Raw genomic sequence first — 26,516 nt, forward strand, 5'->3', positions numbered from 1 at the left:
GAGGCACTGGGAATAACCCTGAATTCATTAAAGGTATTATGGTTTCACTTGGAAGGAGAGACAGAATATTCTGAGTCTGTGGGGTCATTGTTTGCAAAACATGAGAGGGTCTGTTTTCCTTGGGAAAGGGGATACTAAGTCATGAGTCATACTTTAGGTTCTGTGTGGGCAATTAGGGGTTCCTGTGAAAACTTTTGTATCCTTTGCTATATTGTCTTGTGTAGAGTGAAGCACAAAATACTGACAAAGTTTTGTGCTCAAAATCACATGGCCTATTGTATCCAAGATATTCTTGGAGCACATTGTCTGTCTCCTTCAACAGTGTGGCATGAGACAGAGTTACCATTGAAAGTGGGCCTGTGGCTATGGGTGAGACACCAACTGGATGGCTGCCCATGCTTTTAGGCACCTCAGTGACCAGTGTGATCATAAGACTCAACTCTTAGCAAGCATGCCAGCTGTGAAGGAAAGCAGAGTTTCCCTCTCCTCACAGTCATAAGGAGCCTTTCAGAGGCCCATGTATGGGATTATTCCCATCTTGGTGCTGAGCAAGACCGTCAGATGAATCAGCTTCACTGAACTACCTATAGAGAGCCAGCTCAGTAGGGTGTCTAGTATAGGCTTCCCAGGAGTTTGTTTCTTCAGCCCAGTTTGTGCTATAAAACGACGTCTGGAACCTAGAATGTTGAAGTTACATTTCATAGCTACGGATGATTCATTTGGAGAAGATTATTCTTTTAATTTTTTCTTGCTCTTCATTCATCTAGCCAAAGCCCTGCTACATTCTCTGCTTTCATGATGCAAGTCATTTGTCTGACTCTGTAATCATCAACTGTGTATCTGGGTGGCAGTGAGGTAGGGTGGAAAGAACATAAGCTTAGAGTGAAGCAGATCTGGTTTACAACCTTTCCTCTGATCTTGGGTAATATAAATAGACAGTCCGTATATTTCTTGCTTATTACCTGCCAGGTAATGTGCTTAGCAACTTACCTGTATTACCTCACTGAATCCTCACAGCCAACCTGTAAATGTTGCCATTTCTGTTTTATTTATGAAGACAATAAGATTTAGAGATGTTAAGTAACTTATACAGGATTTGTATTCAAATCAGGTCTGTCTCTTGATAACGTCTAACCTACCACACAGGATAGCCTACAAACAATAACTTCCCAGGAGTCGGGTGGTAGCGCAGTGGGTTAAGTGCATGTGGCGCAAAGCTCAAGGACCGATTAGGATCCTGGTTCAAGCCCCTGGCTCCCCATGCAGGGGAGTCACTTCACAGGTGGTGAAGCAGGTCTACAGGTGTCTCTCTGTCTCTCTTTCTCTCTATCTCCCCTTTCTCTCTCAATTTCTCTGTCTCTATCCAACAACAAATAATATTAAAAAAATAACTTCCCTTGGCTTCATTTCCTCATAAAGAATGCATAGGCTTGGATAACATTTTGCTTTGTGTCTTGTGTCTAAAATGAAAGACTATATAAATATCATATATACATAGCACCACGTGATACCTGGCACATAGCAGATGCTCCCTACCTGCCTTGTTCCCTATTGCTGAGATTTATTCTTAAGAAACAAGAAACTCTGACCTAAAGCCAAAATCTCAGTGGGTGGTTTGACTTTTTCAGACTGGGTATAGGAGCTAAGGCCTAATTAAAACACCTCTCTCAAGGCTACTGCTCTCATGCCATATAAATAAACGAAACAGGACACAGGGTGGGACGTCAATCTTGTTCAAAAGGAAGATGGCGTGTGGATTAGGAAGCAAATCTGGCTATTTTGAATGCTACAGACTGGCCGTAACTCCTCCAGCCTGACCATTGATGTGTGTGTGCTTGCATGTGCTCATTATTTTAAGTTGTTCCATGTGTATATATTTGTGTATGTGTGTGCGTATGTGTATATACACATATTCAGAAGTAGATGATTCACATGCAGATGTGTGTGTGTGTGTGTGTGTGTGTGTGTGTGTGTAGTGGTACCCAGTCCCACCCTGCAAGTGGCTTCAGAAAATTAACCCATAGACTAAGCAATAATATGTGGCCTATAAACATTCTTGCAAGTTGGCAGATGACCATGCTACATATACCCCTTCCAAGAAATAAAGAGAAGAAAGGGTATAACACAATAGCAGAAAAATGTACTAATCAAATCCATAATCAACTTTGATGATGGAGCAAGGATTCTAATCAAAACACAATGGGGCAAAGTTGCAACAGGTTGTGAGCTTGGAACCGCACACTCTTCCTAGGGGCACTGCCTGTGCTTTCTTTGTAAACATCTAAGACACACACAGAGGATTTCAATCAATTCAAATGACTTTTTCTTTTATTAAAAATGAGTTGCAAATTGAATACAAGGTTCCTAAAAAGATTAAATATCAAAGTATATATATATACATATATATATTATGTATAATGTATATATTTCCCACCCATGCAATTGCTTCTTTAAAATAGCCCAACCTCTCCTCAAATAGCTCACGAGCATTCCTTATCTGAAGGCCGATCAGACAGGGCTTATGAACTAACACAGAGAATGTCTGTAAAACTATTCTTGGCACACATCAACAATTTATATACATGTTAACAGAGCAGATGCTATAAATGTTCATTCTTGGGGGGAGGCCCAGGTATCCCAGCACAAGGAAGGGACTATAGGTGAGACATGCTACTGCAGATTACAGTTTTTTTTGGGGGGTGGGTTAAGGAGTGGTAGTCAGGCACCAGTTGTGGGTATGTGGTAGAGAATCAAGGTAAGGGGAGTTGACAATAAGGCCAGACATAAAAAGGGATTTTTCTGGCTACATTAGATCATTTTACACTTGATGGATTTAGTGAACAGGCTTGGGGAGAAAGGGCTATCCCTTGTGGGGAGCACACTGCTATATAATAAAGGAAGGCATAAGAAACTCTTCCTTCCCCTACAGCCAACGTAGGGGCTGAATATTCTGAATACCAAGCTAATAACAATAATCACTGTCATTTCCCAACAAACTGTTCTAAGCCTCGTCCTCTAAGGACAATGTCTACCCAACTTCTAATGAACCTTCATGCCTAGAATTACTATCCATCAGGAAGCCATTGTGCAAATACAGTCCTTCAGCTCTGAAGTCTCTGTTCTCTTTTCACCATTGCCTTTTAAATGGGAGATATTAGTGACAGAGCAGACACCTGTTGCATGATGGTACAGCTTCCCTACAGTCACACCAACTCCTGCCCTGCATCATAGTTGGGTCCTGTATTTCCTGATCATGCTCATTTCACCTGTCTTGTCTCTGAGCCCAGCCTACTTTTTACCTCCTCAATGAGGACATCCAGACTTCCCTAGCCATTATGAACATGCCCTTCCATCAAGCCCCAATCATACCTTCCAGGCCTCTCTGTGTTATGCTTAGTGGCCTTTGGTGCATTATCTATGACACCCAGTTATATTATAAAATCTCTAAGGCTCAGGTCATGCTTCATTTATCCTGTGTATTTTTGCCAGTGTATGATGCAGTGAGGCTTCTTTTTATCTTTTTATTTTTTTAATTGCCATCAGGGTTAATGCTGGGGCTCAGTGCCTGCAATTATGAATCCACTGATCCTAGCAGCTATATTTTTCTTTTATTTTTTTCCTTCCTATTTTTATTTGATAGGATAGAAATTTAAAGGGGAGGGGGTGGAGGGCAGGGGTAGATAGCAAAATGGTTATACAAAGAGACTTTCATGCCTGAGGCTCCAAAGTCCCAGGTTCAATCCCCTGCATCACCGTAAACCACAGCTAAGTAGTGCTCTAGTTAAAAAGGAAAAAAAAAGAAAGGAAGGAAGGAAGGAAGAAAGAAAGAAAGGATCAGGTGGTAGCGCAGCAGGTTAAGCGCACGTGGTACAAAGCACAAGGACTGACATAGGATCCCAGATTGAGCCCCCGGCTCCCCATCTGCAGGGGGGGAGGTCGCTTCACAGGTGGTGAAACAGGTCTGCAGGTGTCTGACTTTTCTCTCCCCCTCTCTGTCTCCCCCTCCTCTCTCCATTTCTCTCTGTCCTAACAATGACGGCATCAATAACAACAATAATAACTACAACAACAATAAAAAGACAACAAGGACAACAAAAGGGAAAATAAATAAATTAAAAAAACATAAAAAAGAAAGAAAGAAAGAAACAAGAATAAGGAGGAGGAGGAGAAGGAAAAGGAGAAGAAGGAAGAGGAGGAGGAGGAGGAGGAGGCAAACACCTGCAAACCTACTTCAGAGCTCATGAAGCTTTCTTCCTGCAGGTAGGGAGTGGGGGCTTGAACCCAGGGCCTTGAATATCCTAATGTATATGCTCAACCAGGGGAAGGCAACTGAATTAGACTCCTTGACTGGTCACATTGGAGTAGGTTGACTTGTACAAATAAACAATTTTTTTTCTCTTGCTAAGCATCACCTACTGCTTTAATCCAATGGTCAAACAGTGGTCTGATAAACCAGAGTCTACAAGTAACCAAGAAGTCTCTTTGGTTATCTTTGTATAGCAACATGGTTACAGGTGCAGAACCCAAAGTCAGAATATTCACACTTTAATTCTATCTCTGTTGTTCCCAAGGTCATCAACCTGGTCCTTGCTTCAATTTCCTCATGTAAAGAGTGAAGATAAGTCACAGCTAATCTGCTTGTCTCACTGGCTGGCTGTAAGAATCAAATGAGGCATTTAATGTAAAGTCTTTACAACAGTTTCTGAAACATAGGAAGTGCTATGCTATGATTGCCATTATTATGTTATTATTGTTTTAGAAAATGGATCTGTCATGCCTACTTTGAGTATTGATAGGAGGGTAAAGTGAGATCCTCTGGAAAAAGCCTGGTATATCAGACACTCAGCAAGTGGCCATGCCTTTCCTTCATCAGCCAGTGTTCTTGCTACTGTACTAGCAGATGGTCAGTAATCTGAAAATCCTTGTGAAACTCCTGATACTGCTACCTGAGCTTGAGAGACTTTCAAGGCCTTCAAAGAGTTGTGTCTTTTCTCCCCTAGAGGCTATCCATTCTAGAGCCAACATGCCCTATTTGAGGGCTGAATAGAAACAGTCAATTTTAACATTTCCTTATTTGTCATGCACTGGACATTTGTGTGCATGTTATTTTCTTTAATCTTCACAAGTTAATTGGATAACTATGTCCATTATTACAGATGAAAACACTGAGATCCAAAGAGGCTAACTGACTAGGTTACCGCTAGACCACAACAGAGACAGGGAGGGCACCATGGACTTAAAATTCCTGACTTAAAATCCACAGGGGGAGTAGGGCAGTAGCACAGTGGGTTAAGTATAGGTGGTGCAAAGCGCAAGGACAGGCATAAGGATCCCGGTTCAAGCCCCCAGCTCCCCATCTGCAGGGTAGTCACTTCACAAGCAGTGAAGCAGGTCTGTAGGTGTCTTTCTCTTCCCCTATCTGTCTTCCACTCCTCTCTCCATTTCTCTCTGTTCTATCCAACAACGACATCATCAATAACAACAACAATAATAACTACAATAATAAAACAAGGGCAAAAAAAAAAGGAATAAATACATTTAAAAAAAGACTCATTTAAAAAAATCCACTGGGAAACCCAGCCTTCTATCAAATACAAAACAAATAAACAAAACTGCTAATTTTTAAAAGAAGTGGCAGTCTTCAAGATATCATTTATATGTGCAAGGACCTGGGTTCAAGCCTCCTAGTCTCCATCTGCAGGGGGGAACTTCACTAGGAGTGAAGAAGTGCTGTAAGCATCTCTCTTTCTTTCTTCCATCTCAGTTTTTCCCTGTCTCAATCCAAATAAAGTGTGTGTGTTTTTATTTTATTTTTTAAATATTTATTTATTCCCTTTTGTTGCCCTTGTTTTATTATTTTATTTTTTATTGTTGTAGTTATTATTGATGTCATTGTTGTTGGATAGGACAGAGAGAAATGGAGAGAGGAGGGGAAGACAGAGTGGGAGAGAAAGATAGACATCTGTAGATCTGCTTCACCACTTGTGAAGTGACTCCCCTACAGGTGGAGCCCTGTGCTTTGTGCCACATGCGCTTAACCCACTGCGTTACCACCCGACTCCCTGTGTGTGTGTATTATCCGTTATTTAGCCCTTCATTTCCTGAGTGCCCCGTTAGTGATTAGGTTTTTGGATGGGGTACAGCCAGGTGACAGTCAATTATAGTCTTCAAGTCACAGACAGGTTTTCCTATTGGGTAAAAGTACACAAGGTCAGGTAGAATGGGAGGAAGCCTTGTTCATAAAAAGCACCCCCACTTCTTTGCCAAGGTCACTGGGACACCAGAGTGGGCTGTAATAACAAGGCTATGTGGCTGCTACAGAGAACAGACCCCCATAGGGTTGGGCACTGTGTCAAGGGCAGACTGGGAAAAGTCAGGCTGGCCCACAGACAAATGGCTGGCCCACAGACTTAGTAGTGCATGCAAACCAATCTCACAGTTATTGTTTCAGGGTCCCACTGAGGAAAAGACAGGTGGAATGGAGATATTTTGGACTAAGAGTGAAGGAAGAAAGCTAAATCTTGAGCAAATCAGACAATGCCAGCCCTTCTGGGAGCAGCTGGAGAGCAGTTTTTCCAGGGAACAAACAGGGCAATGTATCAGCTTTCCAGACATTTCCAGTGTTGAATGAAGGCTCAAGTGGCTAATGGCAGGTACCATCTTAGTATGAGCCACCCAGTGTCCGCTTTCCCTCTCCTTCTTCTGGTCCTTTTCACCAGGCTGGAGGCTATGTGTCATATCCCAAAGCTGCCTCTAATTTCCTATACACCACCCCCGACATATTAGCCTCGGCTTCCAGAATGGAGGGAAAAACCCCGGGTCACAGTGGGAGCAAGCTCATTCCCATCCCACAACCCACAACCCACAACACACCGGACAAAGCCTGTAGCTAACAGGTAAAAAAAAAAAAAAAAGCAGAGCACAAAACCCCAGCAGAGCCAGGCTCCAGAGCAGTGGGGGGAAATCTTGCCTTCTTCCCACACGCCATCACTCAAACCTGTCAGCTTCCAAAAATGTTTAGCAAGTGCAGCAGCAAGGGGTATGCTTATCAGCTTGGTGTGGGAGCTTAATCTGCTTTGAGGGCCTTCTCCAGCCCAGTTCCAGAAGTCTGCTTACAATTAGCCTCCAGCTCCAGCGCCTCCATCAGAAAGCCTAGGAATGTGTTGAGTTCTAGCCTCTGATCAGAGAAAACTCCAGGAGAAGGTGGAGACAATGTCAGCAGGGAAATAAGCACCCAAAAAGTCGGCTGATTTTTTTTACCACATTTCTCACACCAGCCCCAAACTATACCCCACCACACACATACACACCCCCATTACTGTCTCTCTTGATTGGGACAGTCACATCCGACAGGTCAGCCAAAGCCCGAAAGTCCCTACTGACTCACTGCCAAGAAAATACAGCCTGCCCCTGGCTCCCTCCTACCAGGGATGGGGGGGGAGGGGGGAGCAGCATGGAAGGCAGAAAGCCAAAAGAACCCGATTGGCTCTAGCTCATTTCCTTAAAAGAGATTGCCTGGCCAGGGCCTGTCACCCGGCGAATCCGGTGATGCGGGCACTGTCTGGAAAGGGAGTCACCACTTCCCCTCAACGCAGCTCTCGTCCTCATCCCCAGGCACTGCGCTACCCGCACCCGGATCCACTAGTCAGGAAGGAGGGGCATAGCCGCCATTGCGAGGCAGCCACCCCCAGCCCCGCCGCAGTAGCCGGCCGGGACGCTAGGAGTCTCCCGCAGCCTGGGCAGCTGGCGCACCGCGCACTCCGGCGTCCCGGCAGACGGAGCCCAAAGTCCGTTCAGTCCAAGGAAAGGGGCAGGGGCGGCTCATCTTTAAGCCACAGGTTCTCTGCCATCACGGAATCCCTTTTCCGAGACCTGGCAGTCTGGCTCCGAGTCATTGAGCCAAGCAGGCCTAAGACCGCTCCTTGCCAGGGACTAAATCTGCCTGTGGGGCTGCGGATGGATGGACGGCCTGACAGCTGCTGTAGCCCCAACTGACCCAAGCCCCCAACTGACATTTCTAGTTCTGTACATGCTTATTATTGTTGTTACTCTTTAGAACAACCGGGCTCAGTCTGATCTCCATGACCCCGAAGGAAACTGCAGGCAAAACCGAAGCCCGGTTTCTAAGCTCGGGGCACCAGGGCCACACCCACCTGGCCAGCCCACACTCCTAGCGATTCCCCGCAATCTGCCTGGGTGAGTGCAAGGATACACACACACACACACACACACACACACACACACACACACACACACACACACGCCCCGAGAATACCCCAAGGCTCACCTGGGTGTCGAACCCGTTTTCCACAGAGCCGCTCATCTGCAGAGGGAGTCCCTCCCCGGCCGACTCCTGCAGCCCCTGCGACTTCAGCGGGATCTGGCTGGGGTAGGTGGTCTTGCTCACCTCCACCTTGCTCCCCAACTTGAGGTAGCAGGGCTGGGGGCCGGCCCGGGCCGGGGGCACGTGCAGGATGGGTGCGGCGCTGTGCACGGGTTTGGGCAGCCCCGACTTCATTTTGGACGCGACCAGGATGGCCGGCATCTTCTCCCGGGGCTTCGGCTTTCCCAGCACGTCCCTGGCGGCGACCGCTAAAGGCAGCTCGGGCAGCAGAGCAGGCGCCGGGCCTCGGCCCGCGAGGCGCCCACCACCAACGAAGGGGTAAAAAAAAACCACCTCAGGTGGGGAAGTCGGAGCAGTGGGGAGGGGCGGGCGGCCGAGCGCACCTTGGGGTGCAGGGATGGGGCCAAGCACAGTCGCTGGACTGCTCCCGCCTGAGTGATGCTGTTGTAGCGTCTCACGCTCTTCCTGGGGAGCCCAGGGGGTGAGTTCAGGAGCTCTGGGAGCTTAGGGGCTGTTGCCTCTTACGATTCTCCTCCTGGGGAATCAAGGCTTGGCTGCCCATATTAACTTGTCACTGCATCTCCGAGGTAAGGGAGCCCCTTTGGATCCGCGGCGGCGATAGGCTGTGGAGTGAGCGGCGAGGGAAGGAGCGAGCTGGGGGAGGCAGAGGGAGGACGCGCCGAGCCAGGGGAGCCTCGGCCCCGGGGCTGCAGCACCTAGATGGCCGGCGCCGCAGTGTCACCGCGACGCAGGGGCGCGGCCTGAGCCCCCAAAGGTCTATGGATGCGTGACAGTCAGTCTCCGCGGCTCAGAGCACCCCTAGAGAGAGCACCTTAGCGGCTACGGGTCTGCACATGCTCCAGGCGCTCCAGCGCGGTGCCGTGTGTCCGCGATGCGCGGCGGGCGGGCTGGTGGCAGCGGTGCTCCGCGCTGAGGCGGCGCTGGCAAGCTGCGGGGCTCGGCGCTGGGAGGCTGGAGCAGCTGCAGCGCGCGCTGACAGCCCGGACCGCCCCCGCGCGCCCATTGGTCCGCGTTGCGCCAATCGCTGGCCGTAGCTCGCACTGCAAAGGGGGCGTGGCCTAGGCGCGCGCAAGCCCGGCGGCGGTGGAAAGTCGGGGGCGGAGCTTGGCTGCGGCTACAAAGCGCGCGGGTTGGGGGCGGGGGGCGGCTCTGCCGCAGCTTCCCGGCCGGCTGTGCGCTTCCCGACTGGCGCACGCCCCCCGCGCCCCTGAAGCCTCCTTTTGAAAAATGCCCTTTCGAATGCAAAAGCCCGCCTTAGGCACCCACAGGCCCCGGAAAAGTCTCGGGCCGGGAGGGAAAGTTTGCTTCCGTTACTAAATTGGTGTGGTCACCTCCATGGCTTGAGTTTTTCCGGAGTCACGCCGGTGGCCCGCGCCCCCGAGACCCTTGCCCCCCATCTGGCCCGGGCGGGACCCATCCCAGTCTCCCGCGTAAAGCACGCGCCATTTCTCTACGCGGGCCTCTCAATAGCTTGCTTTCCAGCTTGCAAAGGCTGCTCCTTTCTTTTTCTTTCTTTCTCTCTCTTTTTTGCCTCTCTTTTTTGCACTTCGAATCCACTGCGTCCATGTTTTCCCTTTTTATTATTTATTTATTTATGTATTGGATAGGATAGAGAGAAATCAAGAGAGGAGGGGGAGAGAGAAAAAGAGAGACACCTGTAGACTTGCTTCACAGCTTGTGAAGCGACCCCCGGGCAGGCAGGCAGATAGCCAGGGACTCGAACCCGGATCCTTGCCGTTAACCCGGTACGCCACACCCGACCCCTTCCTCCCTTTAAATTTTTTTTTTTTTTATTGGAGGGATGAATGGTTTACAGTCACAGTAATATACATGTGTAACATTGGTACATGTGTAACATTTCTCAGTTTTCCGCATTAACACTCTAACTCCTTCATAGGTCCTCCTCCACCATCAAGTTCTAGGACCTGAACACTCCCCTCCCCCCCAGAGTCCATCACTTTGGTACAACACACCAACTCCGGTCCAAGTTCTGCTTTGTGTTTTCCCGTCTGGGCTGCACATTTCTACTTAACTATTTGAAGTATTTATAGACAAATACAATACCCAAGGAAGCCTCCCGCCCAAGACAGCTCCTCCTCCTCGCAACCTACCACAGACTTTGTAATTAGAATGGTCAGAGGAAGCCAGGAGAGGCTCTCTGACCCCGCCAAGCTCCGGCTACATCTTGTTTCTTTTCAAGTTGGAACCCCTCCCAGTCCTCACTACAGATGTACTGGCCACACAGGTTCCTCGACTTTAATATACTGAGGATTTCCCTCAACTCAGTTGCTGACTGAAAGGATGTGAGAATTGCAAGGGATGGTCAGGTAGGGTAAAGCTCTCACTCTTCAAGGTTGACGTGCTCTATCCCTAGAACAACCTGGACTAAAACTGGGCAGGTTCTTACAATTTATACAACCTTGGCTTTCACTTGGAGTAAGGAGCAAGCCTGACTACACTTATATGCTGTTTGAGGACTGTGACATATCGCACAATTGTTTGGCACATGTACCTGACAACATGAGGGGTCAAGAGAAGTTGGGCATAATTATCCCTATTACAAAACGACCACTACTTTTCGCATCTCCATCATTATAGCCTGTAAAGTGTTCTTCTTGTCCATCTCTGAATACAGATTTTCATTATATGCACATCGTAGAGAATGGCTTACGATGTTGATAGTACTGATTTACAGTTAGCTAGACCAGAAGAACTTCAAAGTTATAAAACAACTTCTTTGAATGAATGTAAGAAGTGAGTATGTGTCTTCTTACCCTGTTATCCCAGCTTATTTTAGAGCCACTCTACACAGCTACTCAGTGAGCACAGTCTTGTATATATATACTCCCTTTCCCTGAAGTAAAATCGCCTGTGGCTGTGCCATTAACTTAACATTCTTCTCTTTGCCATTGGGTGCTACCTTGTTATTTATTGTTTCATGTGGTAATTTTCTTAAAAGAGTATGCCTCTTGAAGTTAGTAGCTGCATTTTATCTTTCATTATATTCTCTTAGTGATTCTCGGGAATAGAGACAGACAGAAATTGAGAGGGAAGGGGGTGTTAGGGAGAGAGACAGAGAGACATCTGCAACACAGCTTTAGCACTCGAAAAGATTTCCCTCTGCAGGTGGGAACTGAGGGCTTGAACCTGCGTCCTTGTGCACTGTAACATGGGCACTCAACCAGGTGTGCTACCACCTGGCCTCCTCTAAAATCACTTTTAATATTCCAGGATTTTATAAACATGGGTATTAGCATTGACACTGTGTGGATTTATATAACTAAAAGTTGGTAATTTCTCATCCTTTTTGATCAAAGACAAATTACCTTCCTATTATATTTTCAGTTTTCCTGCCTCCTCATCCCTTAATAATTTTATTTAATTTTTCCTGGAACATTTTTCATTTTCCTTTGTATCTTTCCTATAAACTTTTTTTTCCTCATTTAAAGCAAGGTAATTTTTTTTTATTCTAACCAGACAAGGGCAGAAAAGTTTGTTTCTTCTCTGGGGGCAAAATAATTCATTCCAAGATTCCTCCTTAAATATGATCACCTTAAATTAAAAAATGTCCTATAACTTTGATCACTTGTCAATATGAAAGAGATTATTTCAAATCAATGTATTTAGTCATCAGTTGGTAAGTAAAGGAGTCACTGGGTCAGTGAATGGCAAACTCAGACTTGTTTAACAATAGCTTGAAGATAAGGCAGGACACCAGGGTTAGAAGACACCTACTCATTTCTTCAAGTCGAAGGGGTTGTTTCATAACTTTGAAGTTTCCTTTCATCTGAAAAGCATATCATCCAGGGTTTTTTATGTCTTTTTTTAAAAATTCAAATGCACTATGGAAAACAGAGAAGTTGAAACAGCCCACTATTTTACATTCCATTTTATACCTTCCACTCTTTTCCTTCTAACTAAATTTTCAAAATCATCAGTGATGAACAATTTTAAACTTATACCATTGATTTGTCCACAGTTTAACACTTCTTGGATTCATAAGTCATTCTCAGATGAGGATGCATCAGATGTACTGCTTTCAGATCTTCACCAGCAACCACTGGTAATTAGCTGGGTGTGAGCTGACCTGCAAGTGACTAGTCTCATCGGTCCATCCTTCATTTGAGTTAAAGGTGCCTAGCTGTTCCTGACTTCCCAAGAAGTCTGTCCTGTGAAAGACTTGAAACCCCAGCCTATCACATAAAAAGTAATATTTACAGGGATCTGTGAAAAAAAGTCAGCAGTCTTTAGGAGACAACAGACTATAAGCAATGAAGAGTCATGGACATGAGGTCCAGGGCCTGGTATCCAACACTGCATATGACAGAGCAGTGCTCTGTTCCCCTCTTAAAACAAAAGATTTGTTTTGTTAATCTATTTGGAAGTTAAAAAATTACATTTGCTAACTTTTAAAGAAATGGAGTTTTCATTATTATTATTTATTGCCACTGGGATCATTGCTGGGGTTTGATGCCAACACTATGAATCTACTGCTCCCCATGGCCATCCCCCCTTTTTTTTTTTTCTTCATTGTCTTTTTATTTGACAGAACAGAAAGAAATTGAGAAGGGAGGGGAAATAGAGTGGAAGAGGGGGTAGGGGAAATAGCATAATGGTTATACAAGCAAACTTTCATGCCTGAGGTTCCCAGGTCTCAGGTTAAGTCTCCCATACTGCCACAAATCCACAAATCAGAGCTGAGCAGTGCACTGGTTAAAAAAAAAAAAAAAAAAAAAAGACATCTGCAGGTAGGAAGTGGTTTTTCATAATTTTTTTAAAATTCTTTTTAATCTTTATTTTCCCTTTTGTTGCTCTTGTTTTTTATTGTTGCTGTAGTTATTGATGTCGTCATTGTTGGATAGGACAGAGAGAAATGGAGAGAGGAGGGGAAGACAGAGAGGGGGAGAGAGACAGACACCTGCAGACCTGCTTCACCGCTTGTGAAGCGACTCCCCTGCAGGTGGGGAGCCGGGGGCTCGAACTGGGATCATTACGCGGGTCCTTGCGCTTTGTGCCATGTGAGCTTAACCCACTGTGCTACCTCCCGACTCCCTTTCATAATTTTTCTACAGTATGTGATGGCAGTATTGGACCTGGTACAAATGCTCACCTTTGATCATGGGTGAATTGAGAGCCTCTCACTTTGCACTATAGAGAAGCTTGGCAAGAACCCTAGGACAGTTCTTTAGAAAGTGTTTCCTGGGGGCCAGGCAGTAGCACAGCAGGTTAGCAAAGCACAAGGATCCCACCTTAAGTGAGAGAGTGGGGAGTTTCTTGTGAAGCAGGTCTACAGGTGTCTTTCTCTTGCCTTCTCTGTCTTTCCCTCCTCCCTCGATTTATTTCTCTCCTATCCAACAACAACAACAATGGCAACAATAACAAGAGGAGCAACAAAATGGGGAAATGGCCTCCATGAGCAGTGGATTTCTAGTGCTGGCAGGGAGCCCCAGTGATAACCCTGGAGGCAAAAAAAAAAAGTCTTTCCATCCCCCCTCCCAGTTTCTAAACTTCCTTTTTCCAGACAAGTGGGTGCTAACCTGTACACAATAATGATTGGGGTTGTTTATAACATGTGCAGGCTTCTGGCTTCTCTTACCTGCAGATACTGGAGTGTGACAATGAATAAGAGTGTGTGTGTGTGTGTGTGTGACTCTGGCTGAATGTCAAGCAAATATATAATAAACTATTGATTAATCAGACATGAAATAACTCAGTGAATAATTCAGTGAATGAGTAAGTTGTTGAGAGTCTTCTCTGTGCAAGGCTTTGGGGATTATGATGGGAAGCAAATGAGAATAAGATCTTGTTTCTTGTTTTCAAAGTTCAAAGAATCATGCAACTGTTGTTTCCTAGCCTGTGAGTCACTTTTTCCACACCTAAACACTATGAGAACTCAGTCTATAAGACAGAGCAAACAGGGACATAAATAACAACAAGTATAGCTAATACTCCAGGAGAAATACACTAGTATAGTGCAAGCTACACTGAGGCAAATGAAGCACCGTGGATAGAGAACTATCTATGGGCTTAGGAGCTGTCTTCACTAGTTTTCTATTCTGGCTGGCAGGGAACTGAAAAGCAATAAATAGAGAAAAATCTCCTTTGCTTTCCAGCCTTAGTATCTAAACCATAGGATATATGGGTTGACTCTTCTACCTTAAGAGTTAAGTCTAGGAAATGCTCCTTTGTTTATAGTTTGCTCATTTCACAAGGGATCTAAGTCATGGATCGATCTATATCCATGACTTATGGTTAAATATTAAAATACCGTTGAATTTAAAAGTAAGTATAATAGATGAAAAACATTCTTTTTAAAAAATATGTTATTTACTTATTTATGAGAAAGATAGGAGAGAGAAAGAACCAGACATCACTCTGGCACATGTGCTGATGGGAAACAAACTCAGGACCTCATGCTTGAGACCCCAAAGCTTTATCACTGCACCACCTCCCGGACCACAAGGAAAAATATTCTTATCTAAGACTTAGACCACAACTACTTTTGCCTCAGTAGGTGAGGAGAGCATGTTTAAATAAAGCACATGTTGCTTACTTTCATATTCAGGCAATAGAAAATAAGCAAGTCTGACATTTCAGAGCCACCCAGTTTTCAAAGGCTAGTCCAGAGCCCAAAGCTGAAGGTGTAGTGTCATCTGTAGTTCAGAAGAAAAATTCAGTTTCCAGAGAGTATCCTTCCCCCTCCACCCCTGAGATGAAGTAGCCAGAGCAATTTGAAAGGATCCCCCCAGGGGGTACAGGAGAGGCAGATGAACATGACAAAGTACACCCTTTTATTTTTCCAAGATAGCAGTAGAGCCTGTGGAGCTATCAAAAGCTTTGTGTGAGGGAGTTGGGCGGTAATGCAGCGGGTTAAGTGCAGGTGGCACAAAGCCCAAGGACCAAGGACCAGCTTAAGGATTCTGGTTCAAGCCCCTGGCTCCCCACCTGCAGGGGAGTCACTTCACAAGCAGTGAAGCAGGTCTGCAGGTGTCTCTCCTCTTCTCTGTCTTCCCTCTTCTCTCCATTTCTCTCTGTTCTATCCAACAACAATGACATAATCAACAACAACAATAATAACTACAACAATAAAACAACCAGGGCAACAAAATGGAATAAATAAATATTCAAAAATTCTTTAAAAAAAAAACTTTGTGTGAGTAGGTCTTTCTTTTAATAGGCTATCATTTTTATTCCCACCTCCTGCTGCCCTCTCTGGGGGTACTATTTTTAAAAAGGTAAATTTCAAATCAGGGTTCATTTTCGAGCAAGAGGAAGAGAGTTGGGGAATGAGCTCCTTATCCCAATGGGAGCAGAAGTTTGGTGTTAGGAATGGCCACAGGAATAAAAACTGTCTCCCTGCCCTCACCCTAGCCCCACTCAGTGATTTTCAGAGTTCTGGGGAGGGGATTGCATTTGAAGTGGGGTAGGACTGTTAAACAAACAATACCAGCATTTTTCATCTCTTTAATTCTCACAACAAATAAGGTAGATGGGCATCTTCATTTTGCAGAAGAGAAAACTGAGGACAAGTGAGGGTTCAGCTTTTTACCTCAGACTGCACAATTAAGTGGTAAAGTGGGATGTGATTTGAAGCACTCCATTCCAGGTAACTGGGAGGCTGGACTCTGAACACTACACAGTGTGCCATCGCAGGAATAGTCATCATAACAATAACAGCAGAAACACTGATAACTGTGTATCAAGTTTTCTCCTATCTCTACCACTGCAGTGAATCTCCAGAGTATTCCTTTACTGTGGCAGAACTGCTCCATTCTACAGTTGAAGAAATAGGTGGAAAGGTTAGGAGGAGGCAAGGAATGAGTGTCAGGTCTGTCCTGGGGGATTGCTTGCACACTGCTCAGGCTTGCCCCCTGGCATTCACTAGGAGGCAAAGATCAATGGGCCATCAAGAAGCTTAAGAATTAGGAGGGTGGGGCTGGGGAGACAGCCTAAAGGTTAGGCCTGAGGCTCTAAGGTCCCAGGTTCCACCCCCAGCATCACAGAAAGCCAAAGCTGAGTAGTGAGTGCTCTGTTCTCTCCCCCACCCCCACACTGTAACTTTCTTTCTGATTTTCTCTCATTAAAATAAATAAAATATTATTTTTTAAAAAAGAATTAGGAGGGTGCTCTTTAAAGAAGCAAACTTCTAAGCCCCTCCTTACCTCCAACAAACCTAGAATTAAAATCCCAAAGTCTGCATTTTAAGCAAGGACTCTGAAGAGCTGGCCAGTACACTTAGCTCTGCAGTCTCACTAGGGTTCACTAGGGTTACTCAAGGACCTGAAAACTAAGCCCCACGCTGGACCAATTAAGTCAGACTCTGGGCTTGGGGTCCAGGCACTCCAGTGTTAGCAGAGTTCTCAGAGCGCAGGCAAATGGAAAAGCACTGCTTTAAGAAATACAGCATCCCAAAACCTACATATACACCAGTTTCTGTGAGAGAGAGCATATGTTCACACGTATCCGTAAACTACTGCAAAATATATACCTGAAAGCAGAAGTACACTAGAGTTTGCAGTGAGTACCCCCCTAACACTTTCTCTCCACTATTCCAAGCTTTGGGTCCATGATTGCTCAACAATTTGTTTGGCTTCGTATGTTAACTCTCTTTTCAGTCACCAGGTTCCAGATGTCATCAGGATGCTGGCCAGGCTTCCCTGGACTGAAGACCCCACCAATGTGTCCTGGAGCTCCACTTCCCCAGAGACACACCCTACTAGGGAAAGAGAGAGGCAGACTGGGAGTATGGACTGACCAGTCAACGCCCATGTTCAGTGGAGAAGCAGTTACAGAAGCCAGACCTTCTACCTTCTGCAGCCCTCAATGACCCTGGGTCCATGCTCCCAGAGGGATAGAGAATGGGAAAGCTATCAGGGGAGGGGGTGGGATATGGAGATTGGGTGGTGGAAATTGTGTGGAATTGTACCCCTCCTACCCTATGGTTTTGTTAATTAATCCTTTCTTAAATAAAAAATAAAAAAAAAGAAATACAGCAAAGAAGTTTTCTCTTTCTATAATTTACAGTGGAGGACTATTGAGGCAATAACTACATAAATTTAATCAATGTAAACTGTCAGACTAGAGAACTCAGGCCTCCTATTTGTTTCTGAGCAAAGGATTCTTTTTGAGAAAACTACTCAGCCAGTCTAGCTGTCCCTGCCCAAAGGGTGGTTGCTACGTAACTGCCTCAATGCTCCTTCCAAGTTACTACAGCCCTGACCACTGTGGATGCTTAGAGGCCTCCAGACCAAGAGCAATGGCGAACCTAACCCTGTGCCACACTTCCTCTTTTGGTTACTGGTTTAAGTCTGGGAGCCTTCATACCTACCCTCTGACTATTCCCAGTGTGGAGGCCAGTGAGCACCCACTCCCGAGGCTGGGAGAGGTGCCCACGTCTGGCGGTCTGGCCTGCTCCTTTGAGAGGAGAAATGCTCAGTGTTTCAGACTCTCAGAAGAGACTGGCAACTGAATTAACACTAGACAGACGATGTCCATAAAAGGGTATGTTGGCATGAAGAATCTCCATAATGATGGCATTATTGTTTTTCTAATATTCTTTTTAAAAAACATTTTCTTTCTTTGGTACTTTTATTTATTATTGGATAGAGACAGGCAGAAATTGAGATGGGAGGGGAAGATAGAGAGGGAGAGAGACAGGGAGATACCTGCAGCCCTGCTTCATTACTCATGAAGCTTTCCCCCTGCAGGTGCGAACCAGGGTCTTAAACCCAGTCCTGTGCACTGTAATGTGAGCACTTAACCAGGTGTGTCACCATATGGCCCCTCAGATACATGTTCTTAATTGCTTTAGCCATTTACTTATTCAAGGAACACTGACTGTGGCCTGTAATAAACCAAGTCCTATGGCAAGTGTTGGTGATAGGGAAGTTAGCCTACCTTTACCCACCTCTGTCCTCTGCCTCTCTAGGTAGCAGAGATGATCCCCTCTCTCAAATGAAAAAAAAAGTTAGCTGTTAAAGACTAAAACCAGATTTTAATTAAAGATATTTTATCTGTTTACATATCAAAATCACTGACAAATAAGGTTCTCGCCTAAGACAACTAGAAAGGATCATTCCAGAAACACTGTCTATTTTCCCTACCTTCAAGGGAAGCAATTCCTAACACAAACATTCCCTATAGAAACACCAAGGCCAGTGACCCAGGACGTGGCTCAGTGGACTCTCAACTATGAGGTCCTGTGTTTGATTCCTGGTATCTCCACATGCTAGAGTGATGTTTTACTTCTCTCTCTACTCCCCCTTCTATTAGTAAGTAAATGAACCTTTTTAAAAACTGACTGACACAAAGAAGCACTAAGACAATGAATAAGCAGAGGAGCGACTAGGAAATCAATTATTTTCTGACTGATTTCCTAAGCTATCTTAGAACCAACGGCACTGACCTAAAGGCAGCCCTTATCCTGTAGAAAGAGAGAAGATGGAGAAGAAAATGAACCCCATGTACTTGAATTGAACCCAGCCAGCCATGCATAAAAGGAAGTTCTAGTTCACACTAACTCCTCAGCAGAGCTCAAAGTTGGTTTGAAAACTGTCAATAAAGCAGAGACACCCATGAGGATCTTTTGCGCCCAGAGATCATTCAAAACCACTAAACATAAACAGCTGTGTTGATTTCCGCTCTGCTCTTCAAACCCAAGGCAAATAAAACCTCAGAGCTTGATGGGTGGAAAAAAACCCAAAATACACAGATTTTTCTTTTACTGTTTGGCTTAGAAAGATATTGTTTTACAGTAGGGTGGTGTGCACATGTGTGCGCGCACACACACACACACACACACACACACACGCACATTATTTTTTAACTGCATGGCAGCTTTCTTGAAGCTCCACATGACATATGAACTTTAGGCCTTCACTAATAAATATATTATATTTTTTCCTCCTCTAGACATGAACCTACCAAAGTAGTATGCTTGAAGCTATACTAAAGGTAGTAAGCACCATCATCCTGGCTCCCCTGAACACACAGACCATCTTTTTGAACTTGATGATGTTGAATGAGTTCCCATGCAGAAACATTTTCTGGTTAGTACTTCTGTCTTCCCCAAGGCAAGGGCCATGAATAGTTGGGTTTGATGAAGAACCTCGTCTTCAAAGACATCTGGCCTACAAGCTGACCTCCCACTAAGTTATCAAAGATAGGCTTCTAGAATTCCCTCACATAACTGCTTCAGCTCTTTCTTTTTTTCAGCTCTTTATTTTTACTTTTCATTCTGTCTGTTCTCCATAACCCCAGAGGAGGAAATGGGTTACACTTTGTTGTCAGGTTCCTTTCTGACAGAATGGAGTGAAGGAGAGAGAAAGCTGGGATTGGGGTCAGGCAAAATGGTTAACATGGAAACTTGATTTCACTTCTAACTGACTAGTTGAACAATGTCATTTCAGTTCTCTGACCCTCAGTTTGTTCATATCTATAGTGAAAATTATGGCAACTAACTGGTGTTTCAAGGACTGGAGTTAATGAAAGCAGATTTGGTGTGAGACTAGAGTCTTAGGTGTTGTGCTCACTCATTGCAATAGCACTTTAGGACTACCTGAGGCCAGGCAATATGCTATTCACCAATGAAATAATGCTACCAAGAACCAAAGTTCTTCTCTCATGGAGCTTAGAGTAGAATCAGGGCAAAGGATAGTGATTACACAGTGAATGATATTAATGAATGTGTCATTACTTAGTGAGGAAAGTATTATGTTAACAGGTACAAGACCTAACCTCTTTAGACTTTCTTCATCCTCCTTTTTCTTTTTTAAGGGCAATATCAACCCACTTTTTTTTTCCCATCAGGGTTATTGCTGGGGTTCCATGCATGCATGATTTTATCACTCCCAATACACAGAAAGTGAGAGATAGAGAAAGAAAGAGAGACACCACAGCACTGCCTCCATTGATTATGAAGCTTCACCTGTGCAGGTGCTCCCATGTAGTGGTTGGGGGCTTGAACCCAGGTCCTCATGCATACATGAAGTGTGCATTCCACCAAGTGAGCTATTTCCTGGGCTCCTCCCCCCTCTCTTGTATACACACACACACATACACACACACACACACACACACACACACACACACACACACAGAGAGAGAGAGAGAGAGAGAGAGAGAGGGAGAGATATTTTTTCATGCAGCTTGCATCTGGCAGGAAGACATGCCAACTGAGGTGTTGAAATCCATGGAGAGTCATGATTTGGCACCTGCAGAGCACTTTTCAGCACTTTGGAATGACAGCTTATTCGTCCACACAACTCTTCCAGAAAGGCTGTATCCATACCAACATGGAGAAAGGAAACCAGAGCAAAGGTTGGAAGTGGTCGTGGCTAAGTTGAAGCTGAACTCTTCACCCCTTTTTGTTGGTATAAGCCAGAAGGCCTCTCACAGGCTATACTTTGTTCTACTGTTCAAATTCCAACCCTGGGAAAGCCACTGATTTCTTTCATATTTCAGTTTTCTCATCTGTAAAATGACAGTGTTGGCTAATGACTTATACTTGGGCTTTCTGCACTCACAGGGTCTTCAGATATGGGCAACAGTTTTCTCAGGCATTATAAAACTGCAATTTCCCAAGAGTCTTACATATATTTGGAATATGTCTTAAGAAACTCGCGCCTTATTTCCCTTCCTCTCTCTCTCTCTCTCTCTCTCTCTCTCTCTCCCTTTCTTTCTCTCTATTTTACCAGAAGGGTTATTGCTGGGGCTCAGTGCCTGAAAGATGAATCTACTTCTTCTGGTGGCCATTTCCCCCTTGATTTGATATAACAAGAGAAATTGAGAAGGGAGAGAGAGAAAAAGAGAAAGACTCTTATAGTACTTGCTTCACCGCTCATGAAGCTTCCTCCCTGCAGGTGGGGAGTGGGGACTCAAACCTGGGTCATTGCACATGGTAATGTGTGCATTCAACCAGGTGCACCACCTACCAGCCCCTATCACCAATTTCTAAAAACAGACCTGCAATAGGAATGGCCTCTCCATTTTACAGATAAGAAAACTTCATGAGGTTAAAGGTTTTGCTGAAAGTCACATTGTAAGTAGATTTGATCTTAGACTTGCACATGTTACTATCATAACCTACTACTACTGCAGGGATAGCCTTTCTCCTGGCTTAGATTATTAGAAGGGTCTTGTGTTTCCAGTTCTTCCTTGACCAATCCATCAGCACTCACCCCTGTGTTCTGTGCTGAACAGGTCCTGGGCAATAATACCATGGCAAGTTCCACTGGCCTAGATGAACAGAGTGGGTACAGAGGCTGGGCCAGCAGTGCAGCTTCCAGAGAAGAAGGGCACAAGGCCAGCTGCCCTGGGGCTGATCTCAGTGGTTTGTATCATGTGTGGAAGCAAGAGCAGGAGGCCCTTCCTGGTAGCAGGGAACTCTTCCTGCTAGAGCTCATGGCAGTCACAAAGCTTCTGCACCTCAGAGCTCTCTTCCGAAAACTCTGACCTACTTTACTCTTGTGGAGAAATGTATCCAGAGCTATCTGAGACCCTTCCTGAGGCAAGAGCTGTTCTGGTCAATTATTCAGAAGCCAGGCTTCTAGTCTGAGCTCCCATGGTCCTTCCTCCTGCCTTTGCCCATCTCTCCAGTCCCTCCTTCTAGTCCTCCCCCGCCCCATACACCACTCATTTCCACCTACAATACCTGCTCTCATACTTTCATACATAAAGATAATAGGGTAAGTTCAGAATGAAGGCCTCTAAAAGCACACCATCTGTGCTCCTACCCACTTTTTAAAAACATATTTTGTTTTATTTTAATGAGAGAGAAAGAGATACAAAGGGGAAGAGAGAGGGAGAGAGAGACAGAGAGAGAAATAGGAGAGCTGTTCGGGGATCATGACAAAAGATGCTGATCTGAACTGAGTCCTGTCATAGTACATAAAGTACATGTTTAAAACTGACTGACTTTGCTCCAACTAGAAAGAGCAGACAAACTGAGACTCATGCAACAACAGAAGGGAAGAGATTTTCAACATGACACACATTTTCAGATAAATCAATATTTGTATATTTACTCTGGGTTTCCTTTCTCTTCCTTTCTTTTCTTTCTTTTTCTCTCTCTCCCCTCCCTCCCTCTCTTCTTTTTTTCCCCATACTTCCAAGTTTCAGGGCCCATGCTAGCTGAAGACTCCAAATGGACAACTGTAGTCTTTGACTTCTTGACCTAATTCCAGATGGAAAGATGGAAGCACGGGGGTGGGGGTGGGGAGTAGTTTATTTATAGTATGCAACACTGGAACCTGATGCTTGTATGGTTTCAGTGCTCCAGGGCCAACTTTTTATTTGCATAATTCCACATATGTATGGAGAAAGAGAGAGAGAGAAAGAGAGAGACAGCAAGCACAGTTGTGTCATCTGTGGAGCTTCCCATGGTGTTGTGGTGCTGGGATCAAAGGCAGGACTTTGCACGTGGCAAGGCATGTGCCGGCTGGGTGAGCTGTCTCCGAGTCCTTGAGAAGTGGTTCTGATCACCTCTACTGTTGGGACAGAAGTTATTCCTAGCCCACACTGTGGGTAGAAAGCTGGGTTCTATTTTCTCTTCTGTGACTGATGTTCAATGAAAACTAGGACAGTAATTCTGTGTATAGGTGGTAACCTTGGGGGGCATGACCCAGCATCTCCATGTCATGCAGCAGTTTGTTTCTGCTCTTATGATATGCTTGCTGTCCAATAGGGCCTCATATGAGGACTCATTAGCACACGAAAAATAACAGGATTCAATGAAGAGGGCCAGGTGCTAGCTCTTCACTAATCAAAATCAATTTTTTGAAAGAGCCAAAAATCAGGCCATCCAGTGTTCCTCAGCAGTACTAGGATGGTGACCCAAAAGGGAAAAACCTTTCAAAAAACATGACTACAAAGAATACATTTCTCTCACTTACACCCTGCATTCAATCTAGCCCAGGGGAGCTAGAATGTATTGAAAGCACACAGCAACTCAAAATAAAGACAGGCAATGTGCCAGAAAACCTAGGCCAAGAGTAAGTATTTTTCAACCAGGCCATCCCATCATTGAGGGCCCTAGTCAGGGAATCCTGGGATTCCCACATAGATATGATGTGTCTATAGCTCTAACAAATCCCTCTCTCCACCATGACTGGCCGTCTCCATCAGGAACAACATAGTGGACCTTCTTGTGGGCCTCTACAGGACCTTACCTTCAATGTGGGTCAATATTGGTAGAGACTATTCCATTTTCCAAAGGGAGGTTGGGTCAACATACTCCGCCACTCTTGCAATGAGTGCAGCCTATAATGTTCCTAGTATGACTATAGAATGTGAGCTCAGACCTGCAGGAAGGCAGAGGTTACATAGGCTCCCATGCTGAATATGGGCCCCAGATCAGTTGATGGGGTTTACAGTTAACAATATTTATATACTTTTCCCTTATTTGGGATCTACTCTCTTCCCTAATCCAGCTTTCTAATCCTATTTCCGACTCTGACACCATCTCCCCAGACAGTACCTGTAGCCCACCTGCATGTTAGCTGTTGGGCTCAGGCAAAAATGAGTAAAGTCATGGGCCCCTTGGAATATACCCAAATAGACCTACAAGCCTTTTCCAAAATGGAGACTCCAAATCTCATCTGCTTTAGTCTTACCTTTAGATTCCTGATTATTAAACACTTTGTTCTGCTTTGTATCTTAATGCTGTTCAGTCACCAAATTGCAGATACTATCATGATGCCAACCTGACTTCACTGGGCAGATGACCGCACCCAATGTGCCGTGGGACCTCAACTCTCCAGAGCCCTGCCCTACTAAAGAAAGATAGAAACAGGTTGGGAGTATGGACTGACTTGCCAACACCCATGTCCAGTGGAGAAGCAATTACAGAAGCCAGACCTCCCACCTTTTGCACCTCATAATTATCCTGGGTCCATACTCCCAGAGGGATAAAGAACATGAAAGCTTCCAATGGAGGGGATGAGATATGGAACTCTGGTGGTGGGAATTGTCTGGAATTATTCCCCTCTTATCTTACATTCTTGTCAAACATTATTAAATTATTAAATCAATCAAAAAAGAAAGAAAAAGAGTAAATATTTTTCAAATTTCCACTCTGTTCTAGGCATTTTCAGATAATATCTCAATCTTTGCAGGTGGGGGAGTACTGTCTCTTCCTGTTTACAGATGACAAAATCAAGGTACAAAGAAGTTAATCACTTCAGTTAGTAAGTGGTTGAACTGTGTTATCAGCTCTGATTCAAGCCTCCAGAGCCTGTATTCTTCCTACCTTGGTATGACCTGGGCCAGAGCTCTGATTCAGCTCTCTAAGGCAGGCTACCTTGAGCTGTCAAATAAGAACAAGTGACTGCACCTGGCTTGAAAAGCCAACAAGGAAGCAGCCTATGTAGGGAGCCTCCTGGCAGGTATTCTAGTGTCATTGTGCCTTGGCCCAGCTGGGGAGTGAGCTTCTGACCTAGGAAACAATAACCCTCTTAGCCAGGAGACACTAGATCGAACTTTGTTGCTGAGCACAGCCAAGCTAAGCAACAGGTTACATTTGTCCTTATCAAGACAGGCTCCAAGGACAGAGGACAAGCATGCAAGCTAATCCCACAGAGCTTGGGAGGGGGTCTTTTTCCTATGTGAAGAGGGACAAGGTGGAGTTCATGTGACAAGGAGTCTGCTTTGCTGCTAAATGGGCATGTTACGTTATTGTTCACAGGGTGGGCCACCCCAAATTCATTTACACGCATAAACTTAGCTCAAGATGTGATTTTAAGGGGAGGCAGAGCTTGTTTGCTTATGCCTACTCCTTCCCTCATCTCAACACACATGCCCAAACCTAACTATAAACTTGATAGGAGCAGTATTTTTTTTCTTACGAATTCTCCAGAGCATAGAGAAATTCCTTGAATACAACAATACTCAGTACATGTCTGCTGATTGCAAGAGAATATGATCGACTGACCCAGGATTCAGGATAACAGAGCTGCTAAACTTCCAGCTTTGTGACTGGAACTGAGTTACTGTTACTCTTAAGAGTCTCAATTATTTTCATGCTGGAAATGGTCATGAAACTAACATCTAGTTTTAGGGGACTCCAAGGGTGCTCTGGCTTGTTTTGCCATTTTCATTACCGGCTTCCCTGCCAGTCCCCCAGCTTTTATGTGCTTTGCCCTTAGTGCCAGGACCTGCAGTGTAGCTCACCACTGGGCTACAGGAGTGCTTCACCTGTGATGCAGAGAGCCCCATATGTTTAAGTGTTTACAGCTCATGGCTAGTCTCAGTCCAGCTCCCTCATCTAGAGGTGAGGTGAGGTGTCACCCATGATCCAGTGCTCTCTGCAGGCTGATGACTTTGCCAGACATCCCACACTCTCCTTTAGCTTTAACCTTGCTCCTGCCTTTCTTTTGTTCTGGGAGAATTTAAATACATCACAAAACCTCATCTTGGATTCTGCTTCTGGGGAACCCAATTGAAGATACAACTCCATCAGTCACTGTGAAGATTAGATGCCATGAGTCAGGTATACTGCTTAGCTCAATGCCTGGCCACACAGGCAGTGATCAGTAAGTGGCAGCTGTTAATGGATTAAATCAGTCAGTTGCTTTTTAATGAGAAGCAAACATTGTTTTTAGATAGGACCAAGTAAAGTTGCCAACACTGACCATTTTTATTCAAAAATAGTAATTTTATATTGAGTAAACTAATGATATTTTCACTGTCAAGTCTCCCAATATTCTCTCCCCATCATGATGGAAACAAAAAACAAAGCCTACAGAGTGCCGTGGTGGGTCCCCAACATAGTGCCTCTTCTCTCTGCTTGGTCTGTCCTAGAATAGTATGGGCCTCAGTGTTCTTCCTATTGCTAGCATCTGGGCTTGACGGGGCTGGGACTGGGCACACATGCATTTGTTATTTTACCAGAAAACCATGTGATTTGGGGCTCCTCCTAAAACAGGAGAAAGGGCAGGGTGGGGGAGTGTAATCAATATTTGTCAAGTAGAAAAGGATCAGATCACAAATAGGAAAAATGTTTGAAACTTTCCCAAGGGCAATGTTTTATAAATATGTTTTTTGCTTTATTTTCCTCAAAAGATGACTCTGGTGGCCTCTTTGAGCTGACTCTTGTGAACTAGCTCTTTGAAGGACTGTGGTGTATTTGGCGCATTTCAGCTTCAAACACTAAGGA

The 26,516-nt window shown here is 44.9% G+C and overlaps 1 protein-coding gene and 1 long non-coding RNA gene across 11 annotated transcripts in view; one reads left to right on the forward strand and one right to left on the reverse strand.

The window, feature by feature from the left end:
- NAV2 (neuron navigator 2) overlaps positions 1-26,516 on the reverse strand; it is a 762,517-nt gene that overhangs the window by 423,062 nt on the left and 312,939 nt on the right. For 3 of the 10 annotated variants that reach the window (XM_060177025.1, XM_060177026.1, XM_060177024.1), the window contains exon 1: positions 8,288-9,359. The exons of 1 other annotated variant lie outside the window; for it this stretch is intronic. In XM_060177025.1, coding sequence (XP_060033008.1) covers positions 8,288-8,545 — 258 coding nt within the window. In that variant the 5' untranslated portion in view covers positions 8,546-9,359. Of the gene's footprint in view, positions 1-8,287; positions 9,376-26,516 lie in introns of those variants that run through there. 6 more of the 10 variants (XM_060177027.1, XM_060177035.1, XM_060177029.1 and 3 more) reach the window with 4 other exon arrangements.
- On the forward strand, positions 8,250-17,353 carry LOC132533901 (uncharacterized). The gene is made up of 2 exons (XR_009545657.1): positions 8,250-8,389; positions 16,095-17,353. It is a non-coding gene; the product is annotated as an uncharacterized LOC132533901 (long non-coding RNA).

The sequence above is a fragment of the Erinaceus europaeus genome, chromosome 17 (genome assembly GCF_950295315.1).
Source record: "Erinaceus europaeus chromosome 17, mEriEur2.1, whole genome shotgun sequence".
In the NCBI taxonomy this organism is placed as follows: domain Eukaryota; kingdom Metazoa; phylum Chordata; class Mammalia; order Eulipotyphla; family Erinaceidae; genus Erinaceus; species Erinaceus europaeus.